The 24987-nt window shown below is 34.1% G+C and overlaps 1 protein-coding gene across 9 annotated transcripts in view; it reads right to left on the bottom strand.

Moving 5' to 3' along the window:
• Positions 1 to 24987, bottom strand: part of LOC132155838 (protein Aster-B-like) — a 94340-nt gene that overhangs the window by 4063 nt on the left and 65290 nt on the right. For 7 of the 9 annotated variants that reach the window (XM_059564562.1, XM_059564565.1, XM_059564566.1 and 4 more), the window contains 16 exons: positions 22730 to 22943; positions 18416 to 18439; positions 11483 to 11503; positions 5996 to 6080; positions 5160 to 5263; positions 4984 to 5079; positions 4810 to 4890; positions 4151 to 4266; positions 3855 to 4026; positions 3588 to 3780; positions 2579 to 2725; positions 2275 to 2393; positions 2047 to 2189; positions 1849 to 1952; positions 817 to 1017; positions 633 to 723 (listed from right to left, as the gene is read on the bottom strand). In XM_059564562.1, the coding sequence (XP_059420545.1) occupies positions 633 to 723; positions 817 to 1017; positions 1849 to 1952; positions 2047 to 2189; positions 2275 to 2393; positions 2579 to 2725; positions 3588 to 3780; positions 3855 to 4026; positions 4151 to 4266; positions 4810 to 4890; positions 4984 to 5079; positions 5160 to 5263; positions 5996 to 6080; positions 11483 to 11503; positions 18416 to 18439; positions 22730 to 22943 (1911 nt within the window). The remainder of the gene's footprint in view (positions 1 to 632; positions 724 to 816; positions 1018 to 1848; positions 1953 to 2046; positions 2190 to 2274; positions 2394 to 2578; positions 2726 to 3587; positions 3781 to 3854; positions 4027 to 4150; positions 4267 to 4809; positions 4891 to 4983; positions 5080 to 5159; positions 5264 to 5995; positions 6081 to 11482; positions 11504 to 18415; positions 18440 to 22729; positions 22944 to 24987) is intronic. The other 2 variants (XM_059564570.1, XM_059564564.1) reach the window with 2 other exon arrangements.

Below are 24987 nucleotides of genomic sequence, written 5' to 3'. Positions count from 1 at the left end.
TTATTCAAGTAGGAAAAGTGGACTTGTTGTGTTGAATGAAGTGCAGCATAAGACTGAAAAGCCCCTTTCACAATGCTTTTCTTTAAGTGAGTGATTTGAAGGCAGATCAACATTCCTGATGAAAAAAATATGTGCAAACTGTAATGAAGCAGAGATCAGTCAGTTCCTCACTTTCCGCGCTGACGCCGAGATTGTTCGCCAGCTTAAGTGAAAGAATAACATGCCTAGCGTTTTCGACTCGTACATTACGTCACACCCTGATGTCACGTGTTGTTACGAGACTTTTACAGGTTGTGTGTGAATGCACGCAAATATTCCGGGTAATCACTGGCAATGTGAAAGTGCAAAATCTAGCGACCCAGGAACAATTGCCCGGACACATTACCTGTGTATTTTCCGGAATGGCAGTGTGAAAGGGGCTAAAGAGGGGCACTGAGATGGGATTTTTAAAATGGATATATATTTGACATCAGTAAAGGAATGTACCTTATACAGATCCTAAGGCCAACCACATGAGGCAAAACAAACGAACAAACAAAAAAGATAGGAAATGTCACTAAGTCATATTTATAAAACCATTTAAAAAGTAAACAAAACCATCAGTACTAATTAAAAGAGATAGTACTACTTACACAAAGCTGATGATGAGGAGTGGTTTAGAGAGGTTGCAGAAAATCCTGCCCCCTGGTGTGTGCTCAGGAAAGTGTCTCGTCTGAGTGGAACCTGTGGGGCGAGTACATGAAAAAGCAACAAGTCTTATCAATTTAAACCTAATATCTTTTATGTTTGATTATATTTGGATGTGCATGAACTCACCTGCCACGTGTTTAATGCGGTGGATGACCTCCTCGTCTGTTGGTGTGGTAACAGGACTGAGGGTCTCATCTAGATGGGCTGTGCGCATGTGGGCGGGGTTTTTTTTTCTCCGTCTTAGGATGGAGTTCTTCACTGCTTTAGCTTTGGGAGACAGTCTGTGGCTTTCCATTAGAGCGTCCTTCATCTTTGCTAACTCCAGTTCTGATAAAAGAACTTTTTTTAGTGGTGGAAAAGCATTCTGCACAACAGAAGGAGGGACATTAATGCAAAACATTGAGTGAAGCGGAAGAAAATTGTGGGTGGTGCTCAAGATGGCTGTGGGTGTGAATTATTATTGTTCTGGGTGGGGCTCAATGTTGTAACAGGTGGGAATTTATATTGTTCTGGGTGGGGCTCAATATAGATTTGGGCAGAGCTTAATATTGTTCAGGGTGGGACTCATTATTGTTGTGGGTGGAGCTTAATGATGTGGATGGAGATTGGAGCTACAATATTTATTGTGTTTAGGGCTCAGTATTGTTTGGGTGGGGCTAAATATTGATATTGCTATGGTTGAAGCTTTATGTTTTGGGCAGAGCTACAATATTATTACGAGGGGAATTCAATGTTGTGGATGGAGTTTAATATTATGTGTGGGGCTCATTATTATGGCTGGGACTTGATGTTTTGTGTGGAATTCGATTTTGTTGTGGGAGGAACTCCATATTATTGTGGGTGGGGCTCAATATTGTTGTGGTTGGAGCTTAATGTTGGGGTTGGAGCGATTGCTGGAAAATGTTGCTGGAGTGAAATAGAAGATAGATGTGGGCGGTGCTCAAGATAGTTGTAGGTGGGGCTTGAAAATTGTTGTGGATGGAGCTCAATGTTGTTGTGGGCTGGACTCAATATTATTTTGGGTGGGGTGAAGTTTTGTTTTGGGTGGAGCTTGATATTGTTGTGGATGGCTCTTAGGATGCTTGAGGTTGAGGTGGTTGTGAAACTAAGGATGGGTGTAGGTGAGTTCATAATGGATGGACACTGAAACTGTCTTACCGAGGCTTTTGAAGTTCTCATCAAGCCCACTCCAGAAGTTCTTCTCAATGAAGCCCTTCACCAGCCCCCAAGGCTGTTTCCTGAACCTCAACTCTGTAGAAACCCTGACGGATGAATTAATCACATTATTGTCAATCCACACCTGCTTCTCTCTGTTTGGCCTTGACCTTGAAAAACTACTGTCCTGTTCATCCGTACCTCAGCCGACACTTGTTCTTGGCCACACGCGTGAGCATGTAACGGTTTAGGGTGTAGAAGTAGTCATGGTACGGCACGTCATGAGTGATGACTTCAGCATCGATGATGTAGCACTCACTCTCCTGGCTGGCCTTATACAGAGTCTAGTTCAGAGAGGTTGCAGTGAAATAAATAAATAAATAAAACACACACACACAAAAACAGTACCGAGGAGAATTCCAGTCTCACCTGAGTCTCAGTAACTGTAGCTGTTTTAGGAGCCAGCGGGTTGGTCAGGGAAATTGTGTACATGATGGCCCTGGTCTGATTTCCAGCAACTTCCTTCCTCCAAGGATGATACACCACATCTGTGAGTAGATATGCAAAACCAAATCAAGCATATCAGAAGAACAGTTATTATAGTTAACTACTACTAAAACCATAAAAAAAGAAGCTGGACAATACAGATAAATCAGTCTCTTCATGGTCTTGATCCTTCTATGAGGATCTATTATAGATCATCTAAAGTTCATTCTGTTTAAAGTGTTCTGACCTGTGAATCTCCTCTGCTCCATAAAGTCTGTCATGAACTGGGACTCAGTGAAGAGAATGGTGTACAGTTTATCAACACTGAATTTATACACCTCATTAATGTACTGGCGGCCGTTCAGATCCTCGTGGAAAGCTTGTACCTCATCACCTAAATAAACATTCAAACATAAAGATCAAGTATTGTCATCAAAATATGTGTAGAGTCTCACACTGTTCACTATTCAAAACATTTTCAGAATAATGCAGAATATGAATCTACATGCAGTAAGGTATAACAATTAATTGATTAATTGTAAAAATCAATATTGCTTTGTGCTGCTTCCAAACTGTGAACATGTTTATATTGGTTTTGATGGTGTGCACTTTATATCGTAGTATTTATTTATTTTATTTTAATTATTTCATTATTATTATATTATACAAATAAATATAATTTAAATAAAATAATCATATTTTAATTATATTTTAATTATTAAATGAATTTCAATTATTATATTTTATTTAATGAATGAATTATTCTTTTAAGTATTATATTTTAATTATATAATTAATTTCCTCTTTTTTGATGAAAAGCAAAATTAAATATTTTATCTATCTATAAATACCCACACGCCCATATATTTATTTATTTTAATAAAATAAATTAAATAATTAAACATATAATAAATATACAATAAATATATAATATAATATAATTAAAATAAAATACATATTTAAATAATATTTTAATAATTAAATTAATCTATCTATCTATCTATCTATCTATCTATCTATCTATCTATCTATCTATCTATCTATCTATCTATCTATCTATCTATCTATCCACACTCTCACACACATATATGTGTAAATGATAAATGGATAGATAGATAGATAGATAGATAGATAGATAGATAGATAGATAGATAGTATATAAACATCTGTTGTTTACAGAGACTTACAAATATGGAATATAAAATATATTTTGGTTTAAACATGAAACAAACAAGAAGATTTTTTCCCCCCCAAACCTTCATCATCTGTCTCTGAGGAATCACTGAGATCAGTGGGTATATCCTCATTGTCGTTGAAGTCAAGAGCCAGTGGTGGCACAGGATCCAGAGGACTGGCCGGCTCGCTGTTCCTCTCCTCGGCCAGCAAAGGGAGCGCCAGCAGATCTCCATCAGGAAGGCAGTCTGTGTACTCCTCCGCTGCAATATCAAACTGACACCAGCATTATTTTAAACACCATCTCTTAAAACGGCCTATGTGAAGACAGCCTGAGAGCTTATACTCACAGACAATGGTGTATCTGTGCTGCTGGGAGGAGTGGTGGAGGTGATGGTGGAGTGTGTGATGGATCTCTTGTGTGACGGAGGAGAACTGTTGTCTGGCTTGTTCTCACTGCTGCTCTTGGATGAGTTATCATTACTGACCTCGTTCTCCTCTGCCGGGATCTCCTCGCAGTATCTGAATAGAGAGAACGTGGACACTTCGGTGCAATATTTGTGCAACATTCACATCTGTTATAGGCCGTATCTGAATATGTTGAGTTCTGGAGCAGTAGTTAAGAGAGCATGCATGTTTAACTCACCCCATGGTGTTGAAATCATCATCAGGCGGCACATAGTCTTCATCGTCACTAGTGAGACCCAGCTCATTTCCATAGCACTGATGTACAAAGTGCCAGAGCTCTTTAGGACAGAGAGGCTGCACATAGAGCATATCACAATTCATTATATTTGCTTAATATATTCTACACAAGCCATTCACTAATAATTGCATGGATTATGTGCATTTATGCACACAAGAGAACTTTCATGACAAAATTCAGCTTAATTCTCGCACACACATACAAATTAATTCTTAACCTCGTTCTAATGTTTTAGAATTGTTATTAAAGTTCTGATGATTTTGGAGTATCAGAAATGAGTGACTGTGTACCCAAAGTTAGTCATTTGCATAAAACATGCCCAAACATGTCCATATAAGAACTCTTTGCATAACCTTTCCTGTACTTCTGTTACTCTACTTAGAATCCATCCTGCTTTAAAGACATTGAGCATTTAAGGCAGCAGACGACAAAATCACAGTGTGCACTTATAATAATGTGTTGGTGTAGATGCTAATATAGTTATTGTTATAGTTATCTTTCTTGGTGTGAATGGGCCTTAAACTTCTTTGAGTGGCCTCTGCTTTTTAACAATTTGAGTATCCACTTGGTATCAGACACTAATGTGTCCGTATTGTCACCTTGTCCAGCAGTGCATTCTGCCAAAGTCTGAACATCATCATGTAAGTCCTGTCTCTCGCACCAAACGATGTGAAAAAGTGCTGAAGGGAAGAGAAAAGCAGAGATAGTGAGTGATGAACATCAAAGAAACAACTTGTGTTAATAATATGCTGTACTGTCTGAAAGACTCTCACCTTCTCAGTGTCTGTGGACACCTGTACAGCATTGGGAATCAGACGTGCGGTTTTCTCTTTCGTCATGGAGCAGATGTCTTTCAGCCGAACTGTAAGCTGTGCATGCATGAAAACAGAACAACTCAGATCTCTCATCAGGCTGTAGCTCCAAAAATCGGAGTTACTGTAAATCATACCAGTGTCTCCCAGCGAAAGATGTTGCTGTAAAAACAGATCCAGTTTTCGGAGAGATAGAGGCGGCCCTGCAGGAGAATGTCCCGCTGGAGAGCGCACGAGTAGTCTGCCAATGACAGGTCAAAGGTCAAAAGATGCCCCTCCTGTTACATCATTCAGTTGATTATAATATTTTAGTTTACGTCCATCAAGAGAAAATAATCATACAAAATAATTTCATGCAATTATTAAATAGTTAATTGTAGTTGTAATAATTTGAAATGTTATATATATATTTTAATTGTTTATATATATATATATATATATATATATTTATATATTTATTTACATTTACATTTACATTTACATTTTACATTTATTCATTTAGCAGACGCTTTTATCCAAAGTCCATTACGACTTACTTATATATATATATATATATACACACGCACGCACGCACGCACACACACACACACACACACACACACACACACACACACACACACACACACACACACACACACACACACACACACACTTTTTACAACTTAATTTCTGCATAAATTTAATTAACCATTTAACATAAAACTAAATTAAGCATTAACAAACAAAATGTTATTAGTTTACTTACTAGAAATAAAGACAACTTCAAAAGACCTTAACATTGCTTTTAGTACATTAAGAGAAAATAGTCAACAACAATGACTTTCAATTGAAACAACAAATGCAAAAACTTGTATTTATTTATTTTTATCACTCTCTTATAACAAATACTAAATCTTAAAACTAATTTGACTGCATTTAATTGCATTTGTCTTTCATTTGTTCATGAATACACCCACTACATGAGAGCTCTTACCCACAATGAGACGCTCTGTGTCCGGCAACTGCTTGAAGAGCTTCCTGAAGTCTTCATTACGCTGCTTGTACGTGGGACTGAGGACCTACAAAACAAACAAAGCAGTAGATGAGGAACCCACACATACTCTCACATCCATCCACACTCAGAAAAAACAGCCATTCCATTCCACTCTCCCACAGCTGATCATCAGGTAAAAGCTGCTTTAGTTTTGCCGTGCAGCAGTGTGAGATGTTCATTCCCTCTGTGCTAATAAGTGAACGTACACCTGGCAGCGGAGCGTAAACAGCCTTTAAAGACAAATGCTCTGAGAAAGGACAAGACTGTTACTTAACATAGATAAGGTTTCTTGAGATCAACCATGTAAAACGGTAACGGTGATTCCTTACATGAAAAATAGATGATCCACTGTTGCCATAGATGTGAGAAAACAACAACAAAAGATCATAAATACCTTTAGAATGAAACACATGCTCAACCACTGAACTACGGTTCAAAAATATAAAATTAACATTACATGTACAAACAGTACTGACAATGTCGACATTTAATGTTTTATTTTTTTAAATAATTTCTACAATATAAGAATGAGCAAATAAAATAAATATATAAATAACCACAAATAAATAAATAAATAAGCATAACAATTTGAGTAAAAAAAGTGTGTTTTGTGTATGTTATACACTTAACAATTTTATAAATCGTTATGTTTATAATATACGTTCATGTGAATTTCTTATTTTTTAAAACAGAATTGATAGGTAAAATAATATAATATAATATAATATAATATAATATAATATAATATAATATAATATAATATAATATAATATAATATAATATAATATAATATAATATAATTCCTTATCACATCCTTTTTATCATCTACAATTCACACGCCCATCTATAAATCTGTACTCTTTGTAATATTTGTAATATTATATTACAATCCTAAAAATATACAATAAAAAATGTATATAAAAATTTCTACCAAATAAAAATGAGTAAATAAATAAAATACAATAAGAATTTTTTTTATTACATATATAAAAAGTGTAAAAACGAATGTGTGTGTGTGTATATATAGAAACACACTATATGTAGACACACACTGTATACTGTACAAATAGTTTTATATATTTACAAAATCTTCATGTTGTACATTGGCCTATTATTATTGGCTAAACTAGTCTTATACTCTTTTGTTGAATCTTTATGGAGACTCACAGCAGGTATTTCCTCATCCTGGTACGGGTCGTCCCGCGGGCCCCAGTGCCAGTTCTGGTCCCAGTCCGAACCCTGAATTAACCAGCCTGCCAAAGCCTCCTCCAGCTCCATAAGGGTCTCCCAGTCGTCCTGAGAGCTAAGTGATGAATCCATGTCTCTTACTACAGCCAGCGGATCAATCAAATCAACAACGACACTCCACTCACACTTCCAGATCTTGGAGATATTTTTGTTCAGAGTCGGTCTCTGGATTCACTCACTCCTTCAAGGTACGCCAATGCTATCGCAGAAGTTCATCAGGGTGTAACCTCTATCAGGGTGTGAGTGTCGGGCTCTTCTGACTAGTGCCACGTGATTCCAGTGCAAAAACACACTCACACACAAGTGGCCTTCAGTAACCTCTGCAGACAGATACTTTATTATGCTGCTGTTTGTTCCACTTTCCCACCGTTTGCACTGGGAAGGAGTCTGTATGCGTGTCTTGTCTTGATTCTTTGTGCTTCTTCAGACTGTAAACACTGTGACTAGAGAGTCGATGAAGAAGGAACAGACAGTTACTTCCGCATATGATTATTAATCGATACCTCAGTATGCAATGGCTAAAACATCTCCATTAAAGTTTGATTGTTGGCTTTCAAAGATCGTTCTTCCTGGAGTTTAATCCATCAAAGACATGATTCTTCTTATTCCTAGAGTTTGTGCTTGTTTTCTGCATTCAGCAGCTGTTGTTGCTCGACTTCAGAAAATAAAGATAAGTCTTCTGCAGGTGTGAATTGGACCACAATGACAAATAAAGAGTATCTAAAGAGCATCACTACAGGGTTACTTCTGCATAAGATTATTAATCGTTACTTCTGTGTGCAAGTGGCCACCATATCTCCATTACAGTTTGGCTGTTGGCTTTCAAAGATTGTTCTTCAGGGGTTTAGTCCATCAAAGGCATGTGGAATCTTAATTCTCAAAATCTGTGCTTGTTTTCTGCATTCAGCAGCTGTTGTTGTTTGACTTTAGAGAAGAAACTCACCTTCAAGTCTTCTGCAGATTTTAATCGGACCACGACGTCAAATAAGAGCATCACCAGAGAGTCGATGAAGAAGGAACAGAAAGTTACTTCCGCATATAATTATGAATCATTACCTTGGTATGCAATGGCTACCAATATCTCCATTACAGGTTGGTTGTTGCCTTTTAAAGTTCGTTCCTCTTTGAGTTTAGTCCATCAAAGACGTGATTCTTCTTATTCCTAGAGTTTTTCTTGTTTTCTGGTCAGACTTCAGAGAAGAAAGATGGTCTTCTGCAGGTGTGAAAAGGACCACGTCAACAAAGAAAGACCATCCGGAAACACCCTGTGCCAAATCCTTGGGTTCTTAGGTCCTATTTTTAATAATTTACACTTTCCAATGTAGAATTCACTCTCGCATCTCTCAACCCCAAACTATACTCCCTCTCATTTGTGCCTAAAGATAACCAAGAACAAAGACTGACACATGATCTGCACCAGTCATAATGCTAAGAATGGAATTCTGCTTGTGCAAGCAACAAGTCCAACCCAAAAGTGTCCTCTCCTCAATGCTTATGCATAAATATCCATAAAGGCAGATGGATAGTTGCTCCCAATGGAAAAGCAGATACTCAGGAACATTCCAGAGCAGATCCAGTCCAGCAGAGCACAACACCTCTATCTGTCCAGCTGATTTATGTAGAGATGGATGTGTGTTTGCTCCTGCTGATGAGTTTGTAAAGTCAGTTACTTATTAACTAAAAGAGTAAATAATGAGAGACGCCGGTGGCTGGTACAGGAGTGGGTGTGACGACTCAAATAATGTTATCAGGGGATCCCTTTGTTTTCAGTGGCAAGTGACAAAATGTTTAGTGTGTGAAACATGCATCAACCTTTGGGGTGTGATCTGTTAAGGGTAGTTTCTCGCAACTTGAAATGTTTTTTATTTAGCCAAACGTCCACTTTAAGGGGACAGTTCACCCAAAAATGAAAGTTCTGTCATAATTTATTCGCCCTCACGTTGTTCCAAACCTGTATGAGTTTCTTTCTTCTGTTAAATATATTTTGAAGAATGCAGATAAACAAACAGTTTTGATGAGCAATGACTTCCAAGACATTTGTCAAAATAGATTATTCTATGTTCTTCAAAAGAAAGAAAGACATACAGATTTGGAGCGACATGAGGGAGAACAAATGATGACAAAATATTTTGGTGAACTATGCTTTCAAAAGTCTTTAAAATACACTAAAGCTGGTATGTTAAATACTGTAAATGTCATATCTATATCTATATCTATATCTATAATAAAGTCATAAAAATATTATCGTAATAGAAAGTGTCTGGCAAAAGTACGTACTCTGACTGATCTCATGGCTACTAAGAGGTTGGTTTAAAACAATTTTGAAGAATTCTTTATATGTAAAATTTAAAATAGTTTTCCATATGTAGGTTCCATGTATTGGTTTAGTACATTTATGAGACTTCCCGAACTTTAACTTCCACTGGGAAAAAAATAACATTTTGAAGAATGTTGGTAACCAAACACTTTAAACTACAACCAAAACTTATACTGATAGAATCGAGTTGATTTCTGCAGAAAACGTCTTTGAATAATTTAGATGACAAGGACACAGCAAAACTGTGTGATGATAGCCATAAAATGAAAAGCCAGAGCAGGCCTTTGTGTGGCACGTCTGCTCTGGGTCAATGTTACACAACCTCTTCCTTCATACTCTCTGTCTATCAATTTCCCAATTGTATTCCCGAAAATAATAACGTGCCATGAAATTTCTGCCTTAAAATAAGTCATTCATTCAAGCTTTGCTCCTGTACAGAGTCAGATGCTCTTAATAATCAGCACTTTCTTGTAAACCAAACACCACGGAGCCACACTGTACAGGAGCCGACATTCACTCTGGATGTCAGTTGGGCTCAGAAATCACATGAAGACGGTTGAGATGTAATCACAGAGCTCTCAGGGCCATGGGAGATCATCACTGCCCATACAGACTAACACAGACACTCCACAGACAGTGCATAAGAAATGTTCAAAAAATACTATATAACTATAATGTCAACTTCACTGCGTGACATCATGCCTAGTATGCATTTAGTACGCAACAAATAGCTCACATTCATGCAGCTGCAGAGTAATCAACCAATCAGAGACAAAAAACGAGATGCAAAGTCCGTTTACTGTGATGCCGCCATGCGGGCCCTTGTGAAAAAGAAGTGTGCTTATTTCTAATGAATGTGCACTTGTAGTGTACTTCAAATGTTAAACTATATATTTTTCTAAAACTGTACTTGTAGATAATATAGAATTACTAAATGTACTTAAAAAAACTGTGTACTTAGAGTACACTTTCATGATGACTGTATGTTTTTTAACAATTGAATACACTTTTTAAAAGTGCAAATTATGAAATCGAATTCGATTATGAAATCGAAGAAATCGTTTGCGATAATGACAGCTGTTTGCGAATTGCTATCAGCATTTCATGGGTTTCTTCTTCGGGGCGAATTTGGATTTTCAGCACGAGAGCATCCTCTGGCATTCGGGTGGAGATGCTTCTAAACAGAAATCAACACTTAAAGAGAACTTCTTGACATTTTATTGCTATAATTTTAATAAATGATACAACATTAACGTTTTCAAACTATAAAAAAATACCATGATAACATTCCTAAATATGTTTTAGGCATTCAACTCAGAGTACCATGTAATATATATTAAAATATTCATTCAATATGTCATTGTAATGTGAATATGTCATATAAAATATGAAATTATTTAAGGAATTTTGTATGCAAAATTTGCAAGAAAATACTGAAATTTAAGAAGAAAGAGCACCAAATCTGTAAATCGTTACATTAAAACAACACAAGAATTCATCTGTTTGATCACCAAACGCATCAATGTTCACATCTGACACACATCAAAACAAAACACACTTCAATTTGGAAGTAATTATCTACTCAAAAATTCCAAACATAATCCCTATTATAAACAATAATTAAATTAAATAAAAATTATATTTCAATTAAAAATAGTTTAAATTAGATTTAATTATTACATTTAATTAAATGAACCTGTTCCTTTGCCCAAGACGTGTCATGATAACACAACGAATGCACTGTATGGTAACACTGATGGCTGTTTGTATTTCAAGGCAGGTGGACACACAACCATTAGTACAAGCATAAACACACACACACACACACACACACACACCAAATCATATAAAGTGTGACTTACGTTGTACCAGCTCTGGCTTTTCTGAAAGAGAAGGAGAAGAAAATTACTATATTATGAAGAGCAAAAGAGTAGCTATGCAGAGCGTTATTTGCATACGGCCCTCATAGTGAGTGTATATTTACAGACTGTGAGGGTTGGACGAGGGCCTGTCATGTGGCAGCTGGTAAAGTCTGCTAGAATTACATTTCCCTTCACTGGATAATTGCACATGCATACTTTACATCATTTGGCCTTTCCACAAATAGAGTGAAACAAAAATAGATGGTTAAATGAGCAGTTTCAAAGCTGATATGTCATGGAAATAAGAGAAATTCACACCCGCATGGACCAAAATAGACACTTAAAGAGACTTTTAAGGGGATGTTTGTGTACAGGGGTGAACTGACATCACTACTGCTTTATTTATTACCTCTACTTAAATGTTGTTCAATTGGGCCAAAAAAAAAAAAAAAAAAAAGATCCCGTAAAAAAGACATTATATCTCACAAAGTGAATTTATTTCTTGTAATTATTACATTATATCTCGCAATGTGACTTTGTTACTTGTAATTATAAATTTCTGTCTCTCAAAGTGAGTTTATGTTTCATCACTGTGATTTTATACCTCAGTGTCACTTTTTATCGCTCAACATGACTTTTAATTAAGGAATTAAGTTACATAAATCACAATTTGACTATTTCTCATATGACTGTATCTGTGCAAAGTGACTATTTTTCAAAATTATGACATTATATTTCACAGATTGACATTATTTCTTGTAATTATGACATTATTTCTTGTAATTATGACATTGTATTTAACAGAGTGGCTTTATTTCTCAAAATTATGACTATATTTAACAGATTGACATTATTTCTTGTAATTATGACATTATATTTCACAGAGTGACTTTATTTCTTGTAATTATGACATTGTATTTAACAGAGTGACTTTATTTGCTGCAATTATGACATTATATTTCAGAGTGACTTTATCTTAATTATGGCATTAAGTTGCAATGTGATTTTATTTCTCATAATCATGACATAATATTGCACAATGTAATTTAATTCCTCATAATTATGACATTATGTTTCACAGAGTGACTTTGTTTATTGTAATTATGACATTGTATTTAACAGAGTGACTTTATTTCTCATAATTATGACATTATATTTTACAGGGTGACTTTATTTTCTGCAATTATAACACTATATATCAGAGTGAATTTATTTCTTATAACTATAACATTATATTTTGCCGTGTGACTTTATTTCTCGTAATTATGTCATATATCACAATGTGACTATTTCTTGTAATTCAGACATTAAATATGGCAAAGTCACTTTATTTCTCATAATTATGACTTTTTATCTCTAAAAGTGACTTTTATTTGATCTCTGTGATTTTATACAGCACCTCGTCACTTTTTATCTCGCAATATGACATTCCAGAATGTGCCATGAACTAAAAAGACAAACTTTTGGCATACTGTATCTAGGGATATGCCGGTATCATATTTTCCTGTTGCGATTAATTGCTCATGCTTTTATCACGGTAAACGTATTATCACGGTATTGAAATTTAGTTGAAAAAAAGTGCTCATAATACAGTATAACAGGTTAAAAAACTGTTTTTCTTATAACAAAAATAACTGAACATTTAAATACAATAAAGCAATACAGAAAAATATATAAAGTTAAAAGTTTTGCACCGATTAAAGTGCAAAAGAACTAAAAAGACCCATAGGTATCACTTTACAATACACTGTAAACCCTAATGTTGTCTTGACTTAAAAAATCAAGTAATGTTGACTAAACATTACTTAAAATTTTGCGTTTTGGCCCTGCCACTTAAAAATATGAGTTAATTTAACTAATTTACCTTCAAAATGCATAAACTTAAGATTTCAAGTGTTGTGAGCTCAAAATCATGAGTAATCCTTTGGAAAAACTCAACGTCACTCTGTTCTTCCTTTAATGTGATTGGCCATGGGAGGAATTCTGCCTGGCAACAAGAGAACAAAAGCACTGATTGGTGGATTACAAAAGTCGTCCTTTTGGTCTGTTTGGTTTGCTGAACTACATTTCAAGATGACGCTTTTTTTTTAGTGTATTATGTTAGGTGAGTAAAGTTATGTAGATATAAAGTTGTTTTGCATGATTTCTACTAGTGAAATATGTTATCCTTGTGGTACGTGATTTTGATATGTTATGTTTATTGAAACGACAACTTATAGTATTTGATGAAGTGGCCCAATCGTTTTCCTTTGAGAGAAAGAACATGGCAGCTAACGTTACTGCTTAACTCGTTAAACCAATACACTGGAAACCCTAATAAGTTGACTGAACTAAATTGATTGAGTAAACTCGTTGCCTCAATTTAATTGAGTAATGGAGTCTCCCAAAACTTACATATTTAAGTTTATTTAACTTGACGGTTTTGTAGATTGTACTTAAATCACTCAGTTCACCAAACTTGGTGCTTATTTAATGTACTTAAACGATTATGTTCACTTAACTTGGTATTAATTTCAAGTGTACTTATATATTTAAGTTAACTCAACATGTAAATTTAACAGAAAATTATGTTCTTATTTTTGACCGCACACTTTTTGCACACTGAAGTAAAACAAATAACAGCATATTTAAACTTTGACCTTTTGACAAAATGTCACAATATTTATGAAAATACAGTAAACCCTATACTGCACTGTAAAAAAAAAAAAGTTGTGTCAACTTAAAAAAATAAGGCAACTTATCGCTAGCGCTTTTTTGAGTAAACTTAACAAAAAATTACTATGTTTGCGTATTTTAACATCAACCTAATCCATTGGGCAAAGTTACGTCCAGTGGACATCTTTTTATGTCTTTGCAGACGTTGAAAAGATGTCCACTGAGGAGACAGAATGTTTTATGATGTCTTTTTTAAAATGTTTTTTATGTCTTCTGTACGTCCGATATAGACGTTTACAGATCCTCCTTACAAGGTTCTGTGACTTTATTTCTGTCAGACATCTAGAGAAGCTCTTATTGAGAATTAACAGAGGTTTAAATGTTGATACTTTATACATTTGAAGTCACCATTGTGGTGGAAAGTGTTTGGTTTAGTTGGGATCTTGGTCCAGTTACTTCTTGTGTAAGCTTGTCTTTTGTTGCTGTAACAGTGTATTTTAAAACACTGTTTTTGTGGCGAAGAAAGACAAACTTAAATGAGCTCAGGTGTCATCAGCTCTTTATTGGTGTTAGCTTGTCTCTTGCTGCTGTAACTTGTGTGTTGTAAAACACTGTTATTGTGGCAATGAGAGTTGAGATCAGACATGCACATCTTGCTTGTAATGGTGACAAGTTAAAATAAAATGTATTGCTGCAACTGTGGATTCACTTTTATGGATAGAAACCTAGTAGATAAAATAATGTACTTACTTTTTAAAAACAGATCACATCGTCACAAACATACATCAAGATTTTGGATATGCATCACATCAATGGTGACAATCAGAACAAAAAAGGCTGTAAAATAAGGATGAGTTTGTGCTTTTGTTTGTCACCGTTGTTGTGATGCATCTGCTAAATCTAGAAGTCTGTGTGTGTGAGTACTTGATTCTTTTACTCAAAATATTTCAAATGCATTCATTTTGTCCATCTTCAAAATAAGTATTTTGCTCTTGGTGCCTGTTAAAAATATCAAACAAAACTTATTTTATGATCTCAAATACGTATTATGTGATGACTTTCTCATCAACAAAAAACATCTGATAAAACCTGAGCTCATTTAAATTTGTCTTTTTTCACCACAAAAACAGCGTTTTAAAATACACCAACCCAGCAGCAACTGGACCAAGATCCCAACTAAACCAAACACTTTCCACCACAATGGTGACTTCAAATGAATCAAGTATCAACATTTAAAACCTCTGAGTGATTTAGGTAGAGTCTACAAAACCATCAAGTTAAATAAACTTAAATATGTAAGTTTTGGGAGACTCCATTACTCAATTAAATTGAGGCAACGAGTTTACTCAATCAATTTAGTTCAGTCAACTTATTAGGGTTTTCAGTGTACAATCTCTTTAGTTAGGTCTAAATAACAAATGAAATATTGTAATTTGTGGAGATTATAATATTGATCTTCTAAAGGTAGTTACACTTATACAAAACTCAGATTTTTTGGAGACATTAAATAAAAACGGGTTGTATCCATTAATAACGAAAGCCTAGCAGAATGACCACAACTAGTGCAACTTTAATAGATAATATCTTTACAAATGTTTTGGAGAATCACATTACTAGTGGGTTGGTAATAAATGATATAAGCGACCATCTGCCTATATTTGCAATATTTGACTATAAGTTTCCTAAAAAAAAAAAAAAAAAAAACAGTATACCATCAAATATATAAAAGAAAAAGGAGTGCTGATCATATTAATAAGTTTAGGAATTATTTAATTAAACAAGAGTGGAAAGAGGTGTACACAGATGATGTAAATAATGCTTATAATTCTTTTCTTAAATGTTATCTTACTCTGTATAATAGGCATTGTCCTGAGATCCCATGCAGATCCAAACAAAGGCAAAATAGTAAACCTTGAATAACAAACGGATTAAAAAATGCCTCTAAAGAGAAAAATAGACTTTATAGGGAGTTTATCAAATCAAGAACAGAGAATGCAGAAAAATGCTATAAGAAATACAAAAATAAGTTGACTGATATATTGAGACAAGCAAAAAATTATAATAGAATGTTGCATGAAAATAGGATTATGCAGTCAATGTATCTAGGTGAGGTGGCTGAAAATGAAATATTATCTGTGGTTTATAAGCTAAAAAACAAGACCTCAACGGATAGTGATGGTATTGACATGAAAATAATAAAAAACACAATTGATTGCATTATTAAACCATTATATTATATAATCAATTATTCTTTTACAGAAGGAGTTTTTCCAGATAGTATGAAAATAGCTAAGGTAATACCCTTTTTTTAAAAACTGGAGATAAACATATTTTTAATAACTATAGACCAGTATCTCTCCTACCTCAATTTTCCAAAGTGTTTGAAAAACTCTTTGTTAATAAATTAGACAACTTTATTGAAAAACATGATTTAAAAAATGAAAATCAGTACGGATTTAGGTCAAATATGTCTACAAGTTTGGCTATCGTGAAAATTATTGAAGACATTACAACCGCAATAGACAGAAATAAATACACAATAGGAGTGTTCATTGATTTAAAGAAGGCATTTGACACTATAGATCATCAAATTCTTATTTCTAAATTATATACTTATGGAATTAGAGGAGTTGTACTGGACTGGTTAACTAGCTACAGTATTTACAACAACGACAACAATATGTTGAGTTTGATGGTTATAGGTCAGAATGTATGAATATTGAATGTGGACTTCCACAAGGCTCAATTTTAGGACCCACACTTTTTATTTGATATTTAAATGAGATTTGTGAGGTTTCAAAAAAAATTACACTATGTATTATTTGCAGACGATACAAATTTATATAGTTCAGGAAATGACTTGAAAGCTTTAGCTAATAATATTGAAGATGAAATGGTTAAACTAAAATTGTGGTTTGATGTAAATAAATTATCTTTAAATTTGAATAAGACAAAAGGTTATGATATTCAGCAATAAAAGAAAGAAGGAAGTCAGCTTATCTATAAACAATGTAAATATTGAGAAGGTGTCTGAAATCAGATTTTTAGGAGTCACTTTAGATGAGAAATTGATGTGGAAAAGTCATATATTGCATGTAAAAAATAAGATGGCAAAAAGCCTATTTATTTTGAATAAGGTTAAATACAGTTTACCGTATTATACAATGAAAATGTTATATTGTTCAATGATTTAGCCTTATTTAAACTATTGTGTAGAAATATGGGGAAATATATATCATAGTAACACTATTCCTTTATTTTTTTTTACAGAAAAGAGCCATTCGCATTATTTTCAAAGCAGGATATAGACCGCACAAATCCACTCTTTATTAGGTCAGGATTATTAAAATTTAAAGACATTGTAGAATTACAAACTCTGTTAGGGATGTTCAAAGCTAGGAGCAAAGCTCTTCCACATAACTTACAAAAGTTATTTGTTTTTATTTCTGAAGATAGAAATCACAGGAGGCCGTATGACTTTAAACATCTAATAGCACGAACAAACCTGAAACAAATGTGTTTGTCTGTTGCTGGAGTAAAAGCTTGGAATTCTCTAAGGAAAGATTTAAAAAGTTGTAAAAATATTTTGGAATTTTAAAGGAGTTATAAAAAGAAACAACTTGAATTATATCAAACTGAATTTTGATTTGGATTGTATGTGATCATTGTAAAATGTTTAAACAAATATCAGATATGTTGGAGTTTTGGGTGATGGTGGAGGGAACGATGCTAATGACATCTACTATTTATGTTAATATAAAAAATGTAAGAAAAGAAACATAGGGGAATAACTTAAGGCGAGGATAAACTCTGATGCTATATCAGTTTGAAGAGGCACGGCACATAATGGGCTCCCTTGTTTTATAGTCTAGGTTAAAGTGAGCAGACAAAACGACAAGAAGTGTGTGTCAGGTGATAAGCTGTTCAATTAGCCTACACCCCAAACATATTTGCTAGCACACAGCCCTCATTGTGTCTTGTTTGTGACCTTTTAAAGCCTATAGATCAATGCACACCGAACTGGTAACACACATATTTTGTCAAGGCTCAGGGACTGGAAGGTTTAATGTGATCTAAACTCAAGAGAGGTGTGAGACAGGTCTCTCATGTGTACTGTACATGAGAGAGAAAGAGAGAGAGGGAGAGAGGGAGAGAGAGAGAGAGAGAGAGAGAGAGAGAAACAGGCAAGTTGAGGGGTGCTACACATATGAACTAACACTTAAGGTAGCGTTAGTTTACGGGTCAGGGGTCAAATGAAGAAGAACATGAAATGCTTACTTTAATCAGGTTTAATCTGTCACACTGTAAAGCAATGAAGACAGAATAAAAAATAAAAACAAGGAGAAACTGGAAGCTAATGCACATTCATGCATTTGTTATCCAAAGTTACTTCAGTTCTAGAAATTGAACCCATAACCTTGTTATTGCTAGCATGCTTTACTACTTGGAAAAAATAGTAAGCTGCCTACCTAATAGCATTTTAAAGCATCACAAGCTTGCTCCTGACATGAAGGCTGCTCCAAAGAGGCAGTAGCATATATGCTGCCTTGTAAGATTACTACAATATTTGAGCCTAAGCTTATGCTTTATTGTTTGAAAATAAATAAATTAATAAATAGATACATACACAAAATCGTGGAGTCCAGACAAATGTCTATCATAAATATATTAAATATAAACAGATAAATATTTTAATAACTGAATCAATCAATCAATCAATCAATAAAAAATGGAATTGATAGTAATGTTTATCATAAATATATTCAATGCCAAACAAATCCATAAAAGCACTTTATAAATCCAATCTACATGTTTAAATGAATCAAGACCAATTAAAATGCACATTTTACATAGGTTTGCAGGTGCTATATTTAAGTCTAATGTTATTAGCGTATCAAGTTATTAGCATAGCAACATGCAAATGGCAAACTGTTGAAATCCATCGTGCTTCAGAGAAAGAAACAAAGGAAGCTTTATGGTCTGTTTTACACGGAAATGTTTAATAATTAAAAGACACATCCACTCTTTTACTACATTATTGAGCAATACTTTAGTGATCACAGAAGGCATAGTCAGGAAATTCCTGGTTTGAGAATTCCCTCTGTTGGAAATCCACAGAGATAAATCATCACCTGTTTGCAAAGAGAGGTGACTCATGGGACAAACAGTTGATTATCCAGTGATTTCATCACACAACACTCCAATGTATGTGATCAATGAAAAGACATATCGATTAATAGTGCTGAAATCCTGCATGGCAAATGTTTACCCCAAATAAATGGACAGTCACATAAAAGTAAAAATGCCTTGATTTATTAAACACAATCATCTAACTTTCCTGATTATTTATTTATTTATTTTTGACGTTTCCATTATATTGCATTGGTAACAATCCCCCAAGAGCATTCATGCGTAGGGTTGCCAGATGACATGTGTTTAAAATCCCCTTACAAGAACTTTTCTCTTTAATGGATACATTTTCTGCTCAAGTGTGACTTAATTTTCCCAATCTGGCAACTAAATATGTGCGCACATATTCTCAGTGACAAACTATAATAAATCCAAACATGAATCCTGACTATATGAATATAGTCAGGAATCTAGTTTATAAATGAATAAACAAGACTGGTGCTTATGTAAAATGCAATAATTTAGATTTCTTATTTCTTTTTTTTTCATGCAGCCCTAAGCCAAATACTCTCACTATTTTTAACCTACCATCATACTGTTATGCAGAATCATAAGTGACAAATATGCCTACTAACAGGAAAGCAGAAGGAAAGAAGGGAATCTATGCTTGTATTTGTTTAAACAAACACTTGGACACACACTTGCATTCACACAAACAGATAGAGTCAGATAAATCAATAACACTGAAACAGACCACAGAACAGCCACTGGAGGAGAAAAACAGACAAACAGGGTGAGAGACTGAGTGAATACAGAACAGAAGAGAGAAATGCTTACTTTGGAAAGTCGCTTGTGAGACTAGCATGCATCAAGGAGAAAAACAGAAATCAGAAAACGGAACAAGCACAAACAGCGAGAAGAACATGATAGTCAAGTTTAGTTCAAAGACACTTTATATGACATCAGTTAAAATATTAAACTCTAGGGAAAAAAACAGTACAGTGAGTGTGAGAAATGAAAGGAAACAGGCAGAACAAGGGACTTTAACAGTTGAAATGAAACAGACAGACAGACAGACTGAATGATGACATGAGCTATTCTGCATTTATTACAAATCATTTCACATTACTGCAAAGCTTCATCTCTCCATTCATTCAGCCTTTGTTTATTGACACATTCATGAATTCCTGCATGTGTGGGATTTAGATTTTTGAGTTGTTTTACAGACACTGAAAGCAACATGAACAAAACATCTGCTGTTTGGCTTCAATCTTGTTTAAGGTGACCAGAATTCTGAAAAGTAAACCGAGGACATGTGCTAGTTCAGTGGTCAAAATATAATTAAAATCTCACTTTTGATCATCTATAAATTAAAAAACAGGGACAATATATTTGTTTATGTATTTATATATATATATATATATATATATATATATATATATATATATATATATAACCTTTCTGGTTTCTATATATTAATATTATAATTAATAATAATTACTTTTGAGGATAATAATATTTGAAGATCACACTTAGCTTAGTTTATTAATGGGCCAACAATTCACTAAATATCACATTAGGAAAAGTAAATAGTAACTATTTCATGTAGTAAACAAATCAAAATAGGATTGTAACAAAATTATGGCTTTACAAAAACACAATAAATATGAGAAAATATGATAAATCAAACTGTATTTAACAAAATGTTAAAATATAAAGTAATTTTTTTTAATGTAATTTTATGATTATGATTTTAGAAATGGATCTTTACTATCTCTAATCAGACTTATTATTTAGCATTTTAGTCTAATTTTGACCGCAAAGTATGTGCTTTCTGCAAATGTAATCGTGCAAGTTTAATGGTTAATTTTTTATGTTTTTCATATTGGAGTTGTGACGGCGGAATTTTCAGGATTGTTTAATATTGTGTACTATCATACCTTGCTATAAAGTGAACACAAACAGTATTACTTTGTTTTAACATGTATAGTTATGCTGCATTCACTGCATTTGTGTTGTAATTACCAATTACAACTTTCTACTTGCAGCTGTTTACACCCTTGGACTCAGAACAAATACACTATCAATGCCTAAACATAGTGCCTAATGAAGCTGAGGTGGTACAAGTTGTAGCTTTCAGAAAACTCCCAGCTCACAAGCTTTAATTACAAGTACTATGGGGACGTGAACGCTTTTCACAAGTTGGTATCGCGTAATAATGGTAATTACGATATGCCGTGAAAGCACCTTTAGAATGTGACTACCCTGAAACCAATAACAGCATCTCTTTTGATAATTGATACTAATAGCGCTCTGCTCTCTTTCCAGTTCTTCATGGCTACAGTAGCTGAGCATGACTAGTAATCATTACAGATCGCAGCGCCTTCTGCTGGTGAAGGTAATCATTGTTTTGAACGTGCTGTAAAACAGAGACATTTCCGGGGACAGGCCCAGTCAGACACAGGACACCAAAAAAGGGACTGCCCCCAGAAAACGGGGTAAATGATGCCATTTGAAGTTGCATTTTTTAATTTATATTTATATTGAAAAGAAAATATAAAGTAATGAATGAATGATTTCAGAAGGATCATGTGACACTGTAGACTAGAGTAATGATGCTGAAAATACAGCATTACCTAACAAAAATAAATTACATTTTAAAATATTTTAAAATAGTAAATAGTTATTTTAAACTGTAATAATAATAATTCACAATTTTACAATTTTTACTGTATTTTTAATCAAATAAATGCAGCCTTGGTGAGCAGAAGAGACTACTTTCAAAAAAAAAAAACTCTTCATGTGTTTTCTATTACAGTGCTAATACTTTAAGTGTTCAGCAGTGAAATAACAAAAGATAAACATCTTCCTGGCATTTTTTCAATCATAAATGGCACTGTTTTCTGAGAATCAGCCTTCTATAATTGTGCTGTAATTGTGTCTGAGAGTGAAACTCTGTTTGGTCTTGATTGCAGATGTTTACACTGATTCCTTCTGCTGCTGCTTCACCTGTTCCTGACTTCATTTGTTCATTTGACACAGGAGTGATCTGGTGGAAGCTGAGAAGGTTTGCTTTACTGTCTGTAACTACTGCACTTGAGCATGAGATAGATTTGTTTAAATAAATTTAAGGTCCTCCTTTAACAGAATTTCAATGTGAAAATAAATATATATTAAATAAATCATATTTTACAGTAATATAATAGATCTGCATGGGACAGATTACTTGCAAAAATAGTTAATAATAGAACTAAATCAGAGTCTACAGGTTGGACTCATGCTATGATTGGAAAACAAAGGGCAAACTAGCAGGTACAGTTGGAGAAGGCCATTCCACATAATTAAGTGCATCATATCCAATACACGGCAGGCTTCCTAGTGGAAGTGATGCTGTAGAATATCTGGGCTTGCTGGAGAACCATAGAGGAACCCAACAGGTGGGGCTGGAAGAGGAGGACATACCTTGGAGTTCTTTCCCCCGCTGCGCGTGGACTGGCCGGAGAGGGTGCGAGTGACCAGCTGCTCAGGGGTGGAGGGGGACTTGGAGGTGTCGGACTGCTCCGAGCCTTTCTCCACCATAGTATCTGTCTCGACGTTCTGCAGAACGGGAGATCGGCAGCGCTTCCGCAGAACCGGAGAGCAGGCAGGGGAACTCCGGTTAGAGTTACTGGCTGTGCTGGAGAGACAAGAGACATACAGATCAAGACTATTGTTTCAATTTCTCACCGAGCGACAACTTAAATCTCTTTTCCTTGTAACATGTATTTGGTCATTTCAGATGATAAAATGAAAACACTCATTCCCTTAGGTGTTTGGAGGTTCTGAACAACATTAAAACTACCAAGGAAAACAACAAACATTTAAAGGGTTAGTTGACCCAAAAATGAAAATTATGTCATTAATAACTTACCCTCATCGTTCCAAACCCGTGAGACCTCCGTTCATCTTCAGAACACAGTTTAAGATATTTTAGATTTAGTCCGAGAGCTCTCAGTCCCTCCATTGAAGCTGTGTGTACGGTCTACTGTCCATGTCCAGAAAGGTAAAGGACTACTTTGATGATGTTTTTCTTACCTTTCTGGACACGGACAGTATACCGTACACACACTTTCAATGGAGGGACTGAGAGCTCTTGGACTAAATCTAAAATATATTATACTGTGTTCTGAAGATGAACGGAGGTCTCACGGGTTTGGAACGATGAGGGTGAGTTATTAATGACATAATATTCATTTTTGGGTGAACTATCCCTTCAAGCATCTTATATTTTAGGGTATATATAATTAATATACACTGAACCTGTCATTGCATACTGTTTTATAACGTACTGCACTAAAATTAGTATCTGCCATATAAATAGAATCAAACTATTATTTAACCTTGGTGCAAAAAAAAAAAAAACAAAAAAAAAAAACTGCCATTTTCATTTAGTGCAAATAGCATCTATCGCTATTTGCACTTAGTGTATAAAGCATTTACAGCTTTAAAAAAAAAACCTTGTGCCTTATTAACAGTAATGCATAATATAATATAAAAAATAAAAAAATAAAAATAAACACAACAGTCTACATTTATTCAAATCAGATTAATTTTTTTATCGATATACAGTACGATTATATTAGTTTTGTTAATATATTGAATACAATTTTATTATTATATTTTCTGCTTCAATTTTAATTCTTAAATGAAATTTTGGTAAATTTTTGTGTTTTGCCATTTAAAAAAATCCATATAGTTTTTATTAAGTTTTAGTTTATTTAGCCTTAATTATTTTAATACTTTAGTTTAAACTAAAACCAAAAGAAGAAGAAGAAGAAATTATTTTTAAATCTTTTTTTTTCTTTTCTTTATTTATAAAGCACAATTTAATACAACGGCAGCTGCCCAAAGTGCTGTAAAAAAAAAACTTTGATATAATATCAATAATATATAAAACAAATAATACAAAAATAACAAACATACATACACAATTAATCCAAGTTCAGAATAAAAAAATGCCTCCGGACATAAACGAAATGAAAAGCTCAAGATAATAAATGAGAATTTAATCAAGCTTTTAAAGTAGATATTGATGGAGCCATTTTGATATGCAGAGGTAATATGTTCCACAGTTTATGTTTATTAAGTAGTGGTTTTAGATTTAGTTTTAAAAAATGATAATAACCCTGAAAATGTGAGAAAAGAGACATGCCTATAGTCACATGCCTTAAGTAAAACAGATGTATTTAAATTAAAATCAATTAAATATTAAAATAAAATAAAATATTATAATATAAATACATTATTTAAAAAAAACTATGTCACACAATATAATATAAAATATTACATATTATATTTGACCAAAACCATTTAAGCACAAACATCACTGACAAACTTCAAACATCAATAACCTAAAATCCCCCCAAAACTCCACTGACTTAAAAAGTCCACCTTTTAAACACCACTGACCTGAAGAAGTCCACCACAAACAGACTCAAGTCATTATAGCAGGGATGGGCAGACGCTAATACACACAATAAACAATTGATAATCAAGCCAAACAGTTACAAAATCACCACAACTTCAGTATTGCAGGAGTTGTTAAGACTTCATTTCTTAAGATAATATCTCATCATATTAACACACATACACAATTTCACATGCACACACACCCTCGCTCACACGTTTACATAAATATATAACCACGAGCTGCATGCTGACTTGTCTCGGGGGATGCTCGA

Source organism: Carassius carassius, chromosome 13 (assembly GCF_963082965.1).
Source record: "Carassius carassius chromosome 13, fCarCar2.1, whole genome shotgun sequence".
In the NCBI taxonomy this organism is placed as follows: Eukaryota; Metazoa; Chordata; class Actinopteri; order Cypriniformes; family Cyprinidae; genus Carassius; species Carassius carassius.
The sequence above is the reverse complement of the archived record's forward strand: the minus strand, read 5'-3'. Positions and strand labels throughout refer to the sequence as shown.